This window comes from Leptidea sinapis, chromosome 24, assembly GCF_905404315.1.
Source record: "Leptidea sinapis chromosome 24, ilLepSina1.1, whole genome shotgun sequence".
NCBI lineage: Eukaryota > Metazoa > Arthropoda > Insecta > Lepidoptera > Pieridae > Leptidea > Leptidea sinapis.
The window spans coordinates 3218020-3233904 of NC_066288.1; the positions used below are offsets into that span (position 1 = coordinate 3218020).

A 15885-nucleotide genomic window follows, 5' to 3' on the forward strand; every position below is an offset into this window, starting at 1 on the left:
AAAGTAGCGAATACTCAGATTCGCGTACAGTTTTGGAAGACCACGAGGACTTTTATTTGCCATATAGGGTGGCCGACTATTGTCGCCGATATCCGGAAGACGCAGGTGCCGGTCATGAATTTATAGTCTTCATAGAGAGTGTCACTGAACAGCCACTTGGTAGTCGTGACATGCTAACTCTTAGTAGCTACTTATCGCGCTTCATTAAAGGCATTAAACATCTTAAGAAACTCAACAAATATAAGATAGGAGTAGTGTTTGAACGACCCAATTTGGCTAATACATTCCTAGACAACACGACATTTTTAAGGGAACAAAATATTAAGGCGTCCATCCCAGCTGGTGCCACTGAATTGTCTGGAGTGATTTCCTCCGTACCCATTGATATGTCCAACAAAAAAATTTTCAAATCTTTGTCAAGTACAAAAAAAACAAATCCGATAGTGGTTTTATATTACAACCTACACAGGCAGTCATTATTACTTTTGAATCATCTACTTCACTCCCAGAATATGTTCACTTAAAGATGTGGCGTCTACCAGTGCGACCTTATGTGCCGCCAGTTAAGTAGTGTTTGCGATGCCTTAGGTTTGACCACTTGGCTAAATTCTGTAAGAATGCTCAGCGTTGCTCATTCTGCACTGAAAATCATTCATATAAATAATGTACTATACCTATTGACAAAGCAGTATGTGTGCACTGTAAAGGTAACCATCTTGCAGTATCAGGTCAGTACCCTATAAAACAAAAAAAGGTATTGGATAGTAAAAATAAAAGTAAAACACCATTATCAGATTTATTTAAACATCCAACAAACTTTCCATCACTCAATAAGACAGAGAACACACAAGACATCATCAATTTAATTTTATCCAATCCAGCAGCAATGAACCTAATCACAGAATCAATAAAAGTCATTACACTAAATAAAACACAGAATCAAAGCATTAGCTCACACGCAAGTTCAGCTTTTAAAGATACCATACAAATTAAAAATAAAACGTCACATTCAAACGTTGTCACAAACTTAACATAGTACAGTTTTAGCTTCAAAACCTAGGTACTTTATGAGCAGGACATACACATAGCACTTATATCAGAAACTTGGCTTAAACCAAATATACAGTTTTCTATCAGAGGTTATACAATACTACGAAATGATGTGTAATGATCACAATGGTAAGTTAGAAACATTTTCTGATAACTCCTTGCAAAATGTAGCAATTAAAATTAAATACAAACAAAAAGACATCTTAATTGTTAGCTTTTATAGTCCTGGCAACAGTGTACCTAACTTAAGTGTACAAATCTAAATTTAATAGACTATTGCATAGTATTCCAGAACCACTAATAATTGCTGGTGATTTTAATGCTCACCATACCATTTGGGGTAGTAATAGAACCAATTCTAGAGGTAGAGACATCATGGATGTAATGGACGATAATGACTTAATGCTCTTAAATAATGGTCAACCAACTACGGTGGGTACTAATTCTTGGAGACCAAATGGACTAGATCTAACAATAGTATCATCTTCATTATTCCTGTGCTGTGAATGGCAAGTTCATCAGGACTCTTTGGGCAGCTATCACTTGCCTACAATCACAAAATTTTCCATGGTAGTGTCGGAAACTGAATCTTCTTCAATTCCATCCAACATTCCTCCACACAGTAATCTGAAAATAGTAAATTGGGACCAATATGAGAACTTAGTAAATGACTTGATAAACAATTTGATATAAATAATTGTAATCTACAGAAGTCTTACAATAACTTCTGTTCCATAATTCTTAGAGCGGTAGAAAATTCAGTACCTAAAACCAACTACCACTGTAACAATATTACTAATCTACCTAAAAGAAAGCGACAACGTCCCTGGTGGAATGGGCAATGTACTAAAGTGGTAGAAGATTGCAAACAGGCTTATCTGTTATTCAAATCAAATTGTAATATCCAAAACTACATTCATTTTAAGCAAGCTCAAGCAAAGAAAAAATGTATATTAAGACTTGAATGTCGTAAATCCTGGACAGATTTTTGCTCCACCATAAATCGGTTAACACCAATGAAACAGATTTGGACAAAAATGAGGAAATTTAAGAACTTATATTCTAATAATAATTGTTTCTCTAGCAATAATTGGATATCCAACTTTTTACACAAATATACTCCAGATACAGTACCAAATTTGACAATTATTCACAATAATCATCCTTTAAATAGCACCAACTCTTTTATGATTGACCCTTTTACTATTGAAGAATTAAAAGCTGGTCTATCATCAAGAAAGGACTCTGCATGCGGTTTGGATTGGCTCTCCTAAAAAATTTTTTAAACTCCTAGACTCTTCTAACTTAAATAAGTTTCTAAAAATATTAAATCTCCTATGGAAGAACTCCACTATTCCAGAAGAATGGAAAACAGACTGTCTAATTCCAATTTTAAAGCATGGGAAAGATTCTAGTTCAGCTGATTCATATCGTCCTATCACACTAAGCTCGTGTGTTGGTAAAATTTTTGAACTATTAATAAAACAGAGATTAATATTTTATATTGAAAGTAACAACCTCTTACCTAATAATCAATTTGGATTTCGATATGGTCGTTCTGCTTGTGAGAGTATACGGCATTTATGTCTTGACATCCATAGTGCCCAGATTGACAATAAGATATTGGCTGGTGTTTTTTTAGATGTTGTAGGAGCATTTAATAATGTTGATTTAGAACAGTTGTCATCCATTCTTCTATCCTTAAATGTCCCTGAAAAAATAGTTGGATATTCAATTTCTTGCATGGTCGTAAACTTTATGTTAGAGTCAATAACCAATTAATAGGTCCTCGATATTCATATAGAGGCGTATCGCAGGGCGGAATTTTGAGCCCATTGCTCTTTATAATCTACATAAATCAAATAAATATTGTTTTGGGTAATAGAGTTTCCAACCTCCAATTTGCTGATGATCTAGTAGTGTATAGTTCAGGACTTAATTTATCAAATGTTGTGTTAGATCTTAATGTAGCACTCAAAAAATTGGAGTTTTATTTTCAATATCTTAGTCTTGAGGTCAGTATTGACAAAAGCAAAGTAGTAATATTTTCAAAGCATTCTATAAGAAGAAGAGATGCAAAAATATATTATGGTACTTAGGAAATTTCAATAGATAATTCAATAAAGTTTTTAGGAGTTACGTTTTTAAGTAATTTTAGATGGCACAAATATGTTGAAATATTAGAAAATCGAGCATTAAAGGCCTGCAATATTCTGAAATCATTAGCTGGTACATATTGGGGTGCAGACCCACGCATCTTGCTAACACTATATAAGTCATTAGTCCGTAGCCATTTTGAGTATGCCTTCTTTTGTTATGGTGGAGTAACTACATTAGTGAATAAATTAGAAAAAATACAAAATAAATGCTTAAGGATCATAACAGGCGCTTTTAGGTCTACTCCTATTATATCATTACAAGTAGAATGTAATATTCCCACACTAGCTCTTAGATTCAAATATCTACAAACAAAATTCTTTCTCAAATTAACTTCTATTAATAATCATCCACTCCTATTAAAGATACAGGACTATATTAACCGAACTGACAATAATTCCTGCTATCAAGTAGAAGGCAACTCTGATTTGTTACATTTTTCTTGTGATCATAATCTATTTTCTAGTATTCTTTGGCCATGTTATTTAAATTCTTATAATTCAAAATATACACCTATTAAAATAATTATTAATGAATCATTAAAATATAAGGAAGACGTATATAGTATGCTGTCAGAGTGGCAAAATTATAACCAACTTTATACTGATGGATCTAAAAGTAATACTGCTGTCTCTATGGCAGTTTATGACATACAACTGCGGAGTGGGTTTGGTGATAGGTTAAATACCTTGGCTAGTATATACACAGCAGAATGTGCTGCCATATATGCTGCTCTAGAATATATTGGAGAACAGTCATATAATAATTGGATCGTTATAACAGATAGCATGAGTGTTTTAAAAGCTTTACAATATCCTAAATGTAATGTTACAACTAATTTCATCATTTACAATATTAGAGACAAATATCAATGCTTATCCCTAATAAAAGATATTGTTTTATTCTGGACTCCTTCACACATAGGCGTGGAAGGAAATGAACAAGCTGATTATCTTGCTAAATCTATTGTGAATAGTAATCAGATACATACTGCTTTGAACATTCCCATACACAGATGCACTATCTCATTTTAAAGGTACATTCTTGCAAGACTTTCAGAATTATTGGCAACAAGTTGTTCAAACAAAGGGCAAATGGTTAGCCGACATTAAAAACGAAATCTCTCCTCCCTGGTTTGTTAAAAAGAAAAAATACTTACACAGAAAATTTTACACCACAATTTGTCGGTTACGTCTGGGACATTCTCGTAGTGGTGCTCATTTATTTAGGATCGGTGTTTTAGATTCTCCAACTTGTCAATTCTGTAATTTATCCATCCAAACTCTTGATCACATTTTCTTTGACTGTCCCCAATATAATCTTCAAAGATTTACATTGATAGACTGCCTCTTGGATATTTATAAGAATGCTGAAGACATCCCGCGCTCACTTCAGCAGTTATTGAAAACTTATGACTGCTTCGTGCCGCTTTACAAATTTATAGTTTCAACGGTAGGCGAAATTTGAAAATACGTCTTGGCTTTTCACACAATCCCTTACACAGACTTAAAACATATTCGTCCATAAATTATTATTGGACTTTCACTTTAATGTAAATTTTCATGTATAAATGTAAATATTATATTTGTAGTTATACCTTAAATTAGTTTCATATTATCTTATAATTATATTCAACTAATATTCATCATTATTATTTATAATTCATGTATATATTTCTTATAACGTATATGAGATTTATATTTTAGTATTATATCATAAAAGTTTATTATTAAAAATAAGGGGCTTGATCTTAATTGGAATAAGAATATTATCAATAAAAGACTTGGCTTCGGCCTTTCATGCGAACCTATATGTATATGAAGAAAATGAAACATGAAGAACACGAAATACTACTTTTATGGGAAATTGTACTATTTATGTTTGAAGATGAAGATTATATAAATACATGGCTTGACTTTGAACAAGCTGTGTAACGTGAAGTATAGAAAAAAAAATGAAGACTTGGCTGTATGGGCTTTTGACCCCTTTGCCTGTCCAGATGGACGAACAGAACCAAAAAAAAAATCTGTGGCCTAGGCCATAGAGTAAAAGATATATGCATTAATAAACTCTAAATACTCGATGATTTGAATTTTGATTCAATAATCGATTATATATTATAAAAAGAAATTCTCGCTTCAAATATTATCAATAAATAATATAAATTAATATTATTAATTAAGCACTAAGCAGTAGAAAATTTGAATTTAGAATCGTTAGACTTTATAGTATTCAGTATAATAATATGAACGTATTCTTTGATATAGAATGAGATGAGTAATACTTTAATCACAATTATCTAGATAATTTAAATTGTTATAAACTTTTGATGTTTTATTTATGGATCAGGAATTGCCCATAATAATTAATATGGTCACTGAAAATAAAAGTTTTACTTCTTACCTTATAGGACTTATATTAGCAATATCTTCAAGTATATTTATTGGTTCTAGTTTTATTATTAAAAAAATTGCGCTAAAAAAGATAAGTGACCAGGGCAATGTACGGGCTTCAGCTGGTGGATATTCATACCTAAGACAGTGGATGTGGTGGTTAGGTTTACTAACAAGTAATTTTTTGAGCAAAACACATACTAATATTTATTGAGTTTGCTATGATATTTACTAGGATTCTAAAAATTGTTTAATCTTATTTTCCTGTCATATTTTAGTGGGAATTGGGGAAGGAGCAAACCTACTTGCTTATGGTTTTGTGCCTGCTGCACTCGTTACACCATTAGGAGCCCTTAGTATATTAGTTACAGCAGTATTATCATCTAAATTTCTAAATGAAAAGCTTCACTTTGTTGGGAAGGTCAGTCAAACTTCTATATATACAGGTTATATTATGTATTGATGTTAATCTTAAAAACATAATATTTTCAGATTGGGTGTTTGCTGTGTGTAATTGGTTCCGTTATTTTAGTTGTGCACTCACCAAGGTCAGATAATATATCAAGCTTTACAGAATTGAAATCACGACTTTTTGACCATGTCTTTGTATCATATGTATTAATTGTTACTCTATCAATATTATTTTTAAAGATTTTCTTAGTGCATAAATTAGGTAAAACTAATGTCAGTATTTATTTATCAATATGTTCAGGTATTGGCAGTCTTACTGTTGTTTTTTGTAAGGGAGTAGCTTTAGGTTTTAAAGAAGGTATCAGTATTAATGATATGTCTAATTTGGGAACTTTAATTTTTCTGATTGCTATGGCTATAGCAGGAATGGTGATGCAACTGAATTATTTAAATAAGTCACTTGATATATTTAGTACAACTATAGTTACTCCAGTCTATTATGTTATGTTCACAGTATTAGTCATTGTATCCTCAGGAATATTATTTAAAGAATGGGAAAAAATTGGCTACCAAGATATCATAGGCTGTATAATTGGTTTCATTATATTAGTAATAGCTGTTTTTATGTTGAATATGTATAAAAATCCTAGTGTTATAGATAAGTACAACAATCGAGCATTCATTGACTTATAACATTATTCTTTTTTGTTACATATAAAGATGTATAAACTATGAGTAAGGTATCTATTGTGTAATTGTTTGAAATTAAAATTTTTATTACTACAAAATATGTAATGTAGTATTATTTACACTATAATATGTAATATTTTGTACCATTCTACTGATCTTGCACAAATATGGACTACTTTAATATATTATATATATATTAAAGTAGTATATTATATTATAATAAGTAATACCTAAATAATATTATGTCAGTTTGAAATAATTCATGCTCAAAAATGAGTGCTGTGGCTGTGTAATATAATATGTAAATATTAACCCCCTTATTCATAATGGTCCACAAACTTTAAACAGCCGCTAAGGAGTGTTTCTTCTCATTCTGACTTAGGTCAATAGAAGAAGACAGAGTGCAAATTAGCAATGCTTTAAGCTAGCAGACTATTATGAATAAGGGGGATATTCTATATGTATTTCATTGTACTTGCCATGGGTACACCTACAACTTACTATATTCTTGCCAGCAATAAGTTTATATTATTTAAATTTCATGGTTGTTTTTCTTATTTCTATCAAAATTAATAATAACCCATCACCAACAAACCCCTACAACACATTCCCATTGGTATTCCCAGAAAGTTATTGTGAGGTATGAGACATTATAACACTTATCTATGGATATGAATTACCTATACAAGGTTTTAGCTAGGTACCTACAGAGCAATTGTTTTTATATAAAATAATAATATTAACTTATATTATTATTTTAATTATAATGGGACTAGAAGGGCAATATAATAAATGGCAATATTTTAAAATATTTATTATAATAAGTGAAGATCAGACTTTATATTGTTTTCTATTATATATACACTGTGACCGAGTGATAAATAAATGTTCGACAAATGGGACATGTGCGTTGGTAGTTATACACTTGAGTGCAGCACTCTCTGCAAAGGCAAACATGTCTACATGGCAGTGTTAAAACACATTTCTGTCTTTCCTGACAAATAACACACAAAGCATCTGGACTATTGCTATCCACATCAATGTCTTCATTAAAGTTTATCTCTCTTCTTGTTATTGTTTCTCCACTTGCCATCCTGGCTATTAGTCTTACATCAGAATCATTGAAATAATTATAAATAGCATAGTGAAAATAAAGAACTTTTCTCACAACTGTCCAGTAAAATAACACTAATTGTGAATTAATACTTGTTTGGAAACATAAATATATCCTTATGATGCCCACTGCAGAAATGAGTCCAACAAAAGATTCAAGAGGAACATCTGACAGGAAGTTTGTAAATTGTAGGAGTCCTGAATAAGCTTCCATAATAGCATCTACAATAATGTCTTTTAAAATAAAAGTTAAACTTTTGATTAGGTTTGGAAGATGAATGGGAACAAATGTCAAAATTAACCAAAAAGAATTTCCCAATAACATTAATATTTTTTTTAGGATGAAAAACACTTCAGTAAATATTGTTAGCACTGTGTTTAATGTATTCTTGACAAACATTAGTGATTGTCCTATTTGGTCTACAGTTCTATAATTAAATGATAACAATAAGTTTCCAATATATTGGAACTGAAAAGCAACATTTTCCAAACATTTCTGAGTCCAATTGGGTAAATCCTCAGTAAACAAGAACAAGTTGTCTTCATACACTATTTGAATAAATAATAACACAGTGTTTATAATATCAAATACAAATTTAAAACACGATGATATCACGATCACGATTATTTGTCCTATTTGAGAAGCTATCTGAAAGATAAATGAAGCCACAGAGGCTATTGCATTGAAAGTTTGAGCTAATATTATAAACATCTTCTCTAACTAACATTTTATGATTAGAAACAACAAACAAACTTTGAAATTTGAATGTTTAATTGTCTAGGTACTTTTGAAGTTTGAAGAATTGAACTGAACTTTTTTTTTCTGGCATTGCACATTGCGTATTCAGCCCTTAGACATACAGTTTTTTTTTATGGAAGGTACAAACTTATCAGAAGTCATTTTGCCTATAGATCACTTACATGTATATGAACAGCAGGCATGCAAATAAATTAGAAATCTTGCAAAACAGGGCTCTGAGTATCTGGTGCAATGCCGCAAGGGCCCCGTAAGCACCATGGAAGTTGAAATTAAAATAATGCCTTTAATTTAGAGGTGGCTTTTGCCTACGGAAAGATACTGAAAATAATATATTCTAATAACAAATTTATAAAATTTTAACTTATACAAATAGATCTTCAAGGTCATTAACAACATCTAGAAATACATAATATTATTAAATAATGTAAAATTAGAGAAGAATTAGAATTGCTATTTTAATCCTTTTCTTACCATTGTATTTTCAACTAATAACAGAACTCAACTACACTATAAAGTAAAAAAAAAAATGTTTTACCAATCATGTTTATATTTTAGAGCAGAATCTTATATAGTTTATCAAGCATTACTAAAAATACGTGAAATTCGCAACTTTAAGACCTTTCTAACAGTAACAGATTATTTAAGCATAATATAAGGTTTAATCTATCTTCCAGCTAATTTTAAATCTAACTATATCCTCCTTTTTATAAAAAGATATAATATATAAATACCACAGGGGTAAACAGGTAACGAAATGGCTGATATGAATGTATTAAATTCTTTGATGTTGAAAATGTAACAGAGATTCCTATGACTGATTGTCTCCAATATATTGACCAAGAAATTCAAAGGTATAAAGGAAAATGGAATGGCCGTATACAAGAAGGCATACTTGTCAGACCTTGGCAAATACAATCAATTGAAGGATTACAAAAAGAAAAAGAGATTTTATTACCACGTATCATAAATAGATTGCGTTCTGGTCATAATATTGCACAGTCACACCTTGCAAGACTGGGTATTATTGAAAATATTCGTTTGGCCACATTGCAAACAAAGTAACTGAGGAACACCTTATTTTCGACTGCCAAACATTTCTGATTGACAGACTTGTGCTGGCTAGAGAAATCAGTGATACTGTAAACATTTTATGAGATTCTTCATACCACCCACCTCCTCTTGATCAGTTATTAAGAGGCAAAACTTATAAACCATTATATTAAAAATACAATTCAAACAATATAAGCTAAAGTGAAGTGAACTTTGAAATGAAAAGCATAAACATAATAAAAAAGACCTTTTATTATGTTTTACGTTTATGTTCAAATCGCAAGTCTTAATACCAGGTTATAAAATTAAAAAAAAAATGGTTGACACTCATTTTACATATGTCAACTCCAATGTCTGACAGTGACAGAGAAGACTGAAAGAGTCAAGAAATGTCATGCGTGCAGCGTGACTCGTGAGCCGTGATGCGAGCAGCGAGAGATTTACATTTCAGAATACGTCCTCAGCTTCGTGTTTTATTTTTACTTCATTAAATTTAACTAGAAAAAAAAATAATAATGGCCGAGACAATGAGACAAACGGTTGCAACTATCTTAAAGAGTATTGAAAGATATAATCCAGCTAACCTTCAAACTCTAGAACGATACGTGGAAATGCAATCTAAAGAAAATACTTATGATCTGGAGGCAAACTTGGCTGTTTTGAAATTATACCAATTCAATCCAGAAAAATTTAATCCGGATATTACATGTCAAATTTTGTTGAAGGCTCTTACGAATTATCCACACACCGACTTTACTTTGTGTAAATGTTTATTACTTGAATCTGTGGTACGTATTATATATAATTAATTGAGTAATAAAATCAAGAAACATATTTAGGAGGCTGTTCTATAACACAGCACTAATATTGTTTTTTGAAATGTGAAACCAGTATGTTGTTAACAGTAACATGCCCATGTTTAAGAATAATATTGTCATTTCACTCAATATATACATAACTAGCGGACCCGATAGACGTTGTTCTGTACACACGTCTTAAATTTAAATAAATCGGTCCAGCCGTTAGGTGGAGTTCACGACCATACACATGGGCAGGAGAATTATATATGAACTGAATTGAGAATCTAAACCCATCTCAAATTCAGTGAAACACACAAAAAAGTCATCAAAATCGGTCCAGTTGTGTTAGTCAAAGTCAGTTTTCAGTTCAATTTTGAATCTAAACCATCCTCATATACACCTAAGACATAAAGAAAATTTCATTAAAATCAGCCCAGCCGTTTAGGAGGAGTTCACTGTCAACACCCATACAGAAGAATTATATATATAAAGATATATTAACACCAAACAAATAAAAGCACCAAATGCGGAAAATGTCCCCATGATGGATGGAATGATTAGGATTGAACATTGAAATAGGGATAGAGAAAGTTATTTCAGTACTGCCATCTACATAATTTGTCTTTAAAATTTATATTATAAATAAATCAATATTTATTACAGGCTGAAAACGAAACAATTTCACAAATAAAATATTTGGCCGACATTTTGGAGCAGTGTGATTTTGCCCAGTTTTGGAATAGGGTGCATCAAATGCCTGAACTGTGTAACCGCATCAGCAATTTCCATGATTCAATTCGTAAATTTGTCTGCCATGTAGTTGGAATCACTTTCCAAGCCATTGATAAGAAGAATTTGGCTGATTTATTAGGAGGAATCGATGGTATGTACTTATTAAATAAAAATCCAGCACATAAGATAAAAATGTTGATAACTTTTCTATACATTTTATTATGTTAGCTATAAAACATGTTGTAAAAGTAAAGTTATTTTAACCACTGATCATCCAAAGAATTTCATATTATTTTTATTTAACTATAATAAACAAATTCTGTACAAGTGCCAAAAAGCCAACTGATAATCTTATTCTTTATTAAATCAATTTGTAAAAATGTATATAAGTATATATAATATAATTTTCAGCCGCCATTTGGTGATCCACCTTAAGGCAATTTTCCTACAGTCTTGATAGTTAATTGTAATACAAAAATTGCTTGAACATACATTTCTTTAGTAACTGTTATTACTTTATTAGACATGACAGCAGGTGTCATAATGTATGACAATTGGGCATAGTCCACCAATTGTCATTCAATCTATTTTGTGCAAATATACACAATCTAATTTATCATAATGGCTTATAAAATGAAAAAAATTAGACACTTAGGAATTTAAACAAAAAATCTGAATAAAATTAAACTTTACAGTTGAAGAATGATACACTTTATGTTGTTAATTTTATGTTTAAAAGTTAGAAATGACATCCACTTGGTAAAGTGAAAAAAAAAATAAAAAGTTTAGTGTTTAATGGGTTAGATTTGTGCGGTTAATACTTAAAGCTAAAACTGAGTGTAAGCATCATGGCTTTCAATAATATCGAACAATTGCTTACACATATGTGTAAGGTATATACCTTATTAGACCATTACAAAATATATCGGTTCCTATTCATAAAATCCCAAATTTTGTGTCAATGCAGCTCAATAGCTTCTTTAGTCCTCTTGTTTCTATTGGCCCATATTTGAACTATCAAACACCACAAATTTTCTATTGGGTTAAGATCTAGGACTTAGATGGCGATGGAATAAGAGTAAATTCATCTTTACGCTGGGCAAACCAATTTGAGACCATTCGGTCATTATGCACTTGACAGTTATAATGGCATCTTCATGCGGGTAAACTGTTCATAATGTCGGTAACTTTGCTTCTTCCAGCACAGTTCGTAGCATTATGATGAGGAGACCTTTGAACAAGTTCGCCTACACTTCTACAATGTATCCAGGCCCACATGTTAGCTGAATTTTGGCCAGAAGAATGATTGGGAACTATATGATCTTCTGTGTATTGCGTTTTTGTTGAAACTTGAAAAGTGTGCAGGCATTTTAAATATGTAATGCTCAACTTCTATTTCAGATGTTACATTGAAACACTGGGTGAAGAAGTACGGATGGAAGGATCAAGGGGACCTGATTTTTATCGCAAACCAAGATGAAAACATTAAGACTAAGAATATTACAGAGAAGATTGAATTTGACCATCTTGCTCCCCTCTTGACGATATTGTAATCAGATTATATCAAGATTTGAATTAACTTAAGTTTTTATTTGTCCAACCTAGTCCAGCTGTAAGTTCATTGTTCAAGTTACGTTTGACCTGATTCTTGCTGATGATTTCAGCATTACCATTTTATCAGTGGGAGGCTCCTTTGCACAGTATGCTGGCTAGATAATGGGTACCAATGTCGCCTATTTCTGCCGTGAAGCAGTGATGTGTAAGCATTACTGTATTTCGGTCTGTAGGGTGCCGTAGCTAGTGAAATTCTGGGCAAATGAGACTTAACATCTTATGTCTCAAGGCGCAGTTCTAGTGTCGCTCAGAATTTTTGGGGTTTTTCAAGATTCCTGAGTGGCACTGTATTGTTATGGGCAGGGCGTATCAATTACCATCAGCTGAACGCCATGCTCATCTCGTTCCTTATTTTCATAAAAAAAAAAACACTATTACACACAGTAAAATAATCCTCCTATTCTCACCATCCATCAATAGTCAATAAACTGAATCATCTCCTAATGTGAATTGACTATCAGTTCAAAAAAAGTACATTTGACTAAGTTTTTTGAGCTTCGATCTTTTATGAAAAAATAATATTGCAGCCACTACCGGCCTGCCATCACGCCACTGAATTTAGCATCATGTCAAGGGTAGCCTGCCTGCAATTTGCAAACAAATATCCAGAAGCATGGATTCTTTAGATCTCGAAGCCTACCACACTGCAGCGGCGAGTCAGACAAGGCGATATCATATCGCCCAAGCTGTTCACCGCTGCGTTGGAAGATGTCTTTTAGCTTCCGGACTGGAATGGACTAGGCATCAACTTCAATGGTGAATACATCACTTACCTTCGATTCGCAGACGATATCGTAATCATGACAGAGACCATGGAAGACTTAAGCCATATGCTTGATGGCCTCAACAACAGCTTCCCAAGGAGTAGGTCTCTAAATGAACATGGACAAGACGAACATCATGTCAAATGTCAATGTCGCACCTACTCCCATAACAATTGGGAACTGTACTTTCGAAATTGTCGACGAGTACGTCTACCTCGGACAAACAATCCAGTTAGGCAGGTGCAATTTCGCGAAAGAGGTCACTCGTCGAATCCGACTCGGATGGGCAGCGTTCGGGAAGCTCCGTAAAAAAATCTTCTCGTCCCAAATACCAGTGTCTGAAGACGAAAGTTTTCAACCAGTGTGTGTTGCCAGTGATGACTTACGGTACGCAGACGTAGTCGCTAACTATGGGCTTTATGAGAAGGTGGTCGCTCAGAGGGCTATTTTTTTATTTTATTTGGGATACAAAACAATTACACACTAGATGATTACTTTAGAGGAAGAAATAACATAAGTACTACTAAGTGCATAACCTACGACAATGTCCACGGGTTACTATATAAGTGTTAGATTACAAGAAAGAAAAGAAAACTAATAACGCAGGAATCAAGAGAGATTATTACAAACAGATGTTGCTTACAATATTATTATGAGGTTAGATATAATATATAAGTCTCCAATGAGAATACTTAATTTAATTACAATGAGATTTAAGTTTAAATTGATGCTGTTTCAATGTGTTATTAATTGCTGATTTGAATTGTAATTCCGATATACCTGATATGTCAATATCTGAAAAGATTTAATTGTATGTGCTAACTAGGCGCTGCACAGGCTCGCGTTTGCCGGAGATGGTCCGAATTGGGCTTACTGCAAAAAGGGGACGCTTTCGTACACTGCGCTGACATACAACTGTTGGGACCTGGAAGTTTAAATTGTGTACTTCGTGGGACTTGGAAGTTGAGATTGTGTACTTCGTGGGACCTGGAAGTTGAGATTGTGTACTTCTTGGGACCTGGAAGTTTAGATTGTGTACTATGGCAATGGAAAGGGCTATGCTCGGAGTTTCCTTGCGAGATTGAATCAGAAATGAGGAGATCCGTAGGAGAACCAAAGTTACCGAAATAGTCCAAATGATTGCGAAACTGATGTGGCAGTGGGCAGGGCACATAGTTCGACGGACAGATGGCCGTTGGGGCATTAAAGTCCTCGAATGGCGACCACGTACCGGAAGACGCAGTGTTGCACACAAGATGGAACGACGATCTGGTCAAAATCGCCGGAATACGTTGGACGAGGGCAGGGCAGGATCGATCGTCGTGGAAATCTTTGGGGGAGGCCTTTGTCTAGCAGTGGACGTCTTCCGGCTGATGATGATGGATACTTTATTATACTCTGGCAACTTCAGAGGAATAACAGGAGCCTTTTAGAAAAGTGTACACGCTCTTTTGAAAATATCAAAGTTGTAGATATAGATAATACCTACCTAGTACTTCAATTATTTTTTTCAGAAAAGGGCAAACGAACCTGCAGGTCACTGTGTAAGTAATCACTAATGCTATAGGTATTCATTTACAAAACCAGATATATATATAGATATAGATACAAGTATGCTGTTGGTCTTTAAAATTGGCGTACAAACATTCTTCATTAATAGTCGAGGATACCCTTTTATAAAAGTCATTGATAAACCATATAAAGTTACCATTGGGCATATTGTTAGTACTTCGGTGATTACGTTGTCTATGGGATCAGTAAATGGGTAGGCAGACATTAGTTGTGAACAGTGGTTTTGTGCCCGAATTGAAAAAATGTCTCTGGTACACCTACCTAAACAGCCAAAATAGAATCGGCATAAATTAAATGGGATTTGGATTATGCCAATGATATGTATCTTAGCCAACGTTAGCGGTGGCGGTACTTTAAATTAACACCCGGAGCTGAGCCCTTCATCTCATCAGCCGCGTCGTAAGTAGCGGTAGATTAAAAAAAAAAAATATTTTTTTGACATTCATAGGTGTCGTTTCCGTGACCTAAATGAATTAAGTTATTTTGATTTGATTTGATTTGCGTTCGCCTGCGGGGAGGGAAATTAACGCATAATATGTTTGCGTTCACTGAATGAATACGTATAGACTATCATTATGGTAATTATGATAACAGAAAGGCCGGTTCTTTGGGATGTTACATTAGTAGATCATAAAAATAAATACAAAAAGCTGAATGCACTTCGTCGGAACTCATTTTTGAAATGAAACAATAACATACACGAAAACAGGTGCACCGGACGGACTGATTTGCTAACATTTATTTTTTAAATTGCCGCAGCAGACCCGGCTTTAAAGAAC

The 15885-nt window shown here is 33.0% G+C and overlaps 2 protein-coding genes and 1 long non-coding RNA gene across 3 annotated transcripts; 2 read left to right on the forward strand and 1 right to left on the reverse strand.

Annotated features, from left to right (window-relative positions):
- Positions 1-903: 903 nt before the first annotated feature.
- On the reverse strand, positions 904-4707 carry LOC126971718 (uncharacterized). Its single transcript, XR_007730970.1, has 3 exons — positions 4367-4707; positions 2576-2761; positions 904-1677 (listed from the first exon to the last, which is right to left on the reverse strand). It is a non-coding gene; the product is annotated as an uncharacterized LOC126971718 (long non-coding RNA).
- A 783-nt stretch (positions 4708-5490) lies between these two features.
- On the forward strand, positions 5491-6801 carry LOC126971655 (magnesium transporter NIPA3). Its single transcript, XM_050818030.1, has 3 exons — positions 5491-5776; positions 5879-6021; positions 6093-6801. Exons 1-3 carry the CDS (start codon positions 5548-5550, stop codon positions 6702-6704), a joined length of 984 nt encoding a protein of 327 aa, XP_050673987.1. The 5' UTR covers positions 5491-5547; the 3' UTR covers positions 6705-6801.
- A 3202-nt stretch (positions 6802-10003) lies between these two features.
- Positions 10004-12735, forward strand: LOC126971696 (eukaryotic translation initiation factor 3 subunit K). Its single transcript, XM_050818093.1, has 3 exons — positions 10004-10412; positions 11088-11307; positions 12558-12735. Exons 1-3 carry the CDS (start codon positions 10140-10142, stop codon positions 12707-12709), a joined length of 645 nt encoding a protein of 214 aa, XP_050674050.1. The 5' UTR covers positions 10004-10139; the 3' UTR covers positions 12710-12735.
- Positions 12736-15885: the final 3150 nt, after the last annotated feature.

Coding starts and splice junctions, on each gene's coding strand:
- LOC126971655 (XM_050818030.1), top strand. CDS start 5,548: ATGGATCAGGAATTGCCCATAATAATTAATATGGTCACTGAAAATAAA. Junction 5,777..5,878: donor GTGGTTAGGTTTACTAACAA/GTAATTTTTTGA, acceptor GTCATATTTTAG/TGGGAATTGGGGAAGGAGCA. Junction 6,022..6,092: donor AGCTTCACTTTGTTGGGAAG/GTCAGTCAAACT, acceptor TAATATTTTCAG/ATTGGGTGTTTGCTGTGTGT.
- LOC126971696 (XM_050818093.1), top strand. CDS start 10,140: ATGGCCGAGACAATGAGACAAACGGTTGCAACTATCTTAAAGAGTATT. Junction 10,413..11,087: donor GTTTATTACTTGAATCTGTG/GTACGTATTATA, acceptor TATTTATTACAG/GCTGAAAACGAAACAATTTC. Junction 11,308..12,557: donor TTTATTAGGAGGAATCGATG/GTATGTACTTAT, acceptor CTTCTATTTCAG/ATGTTACATTGAAACACTGG.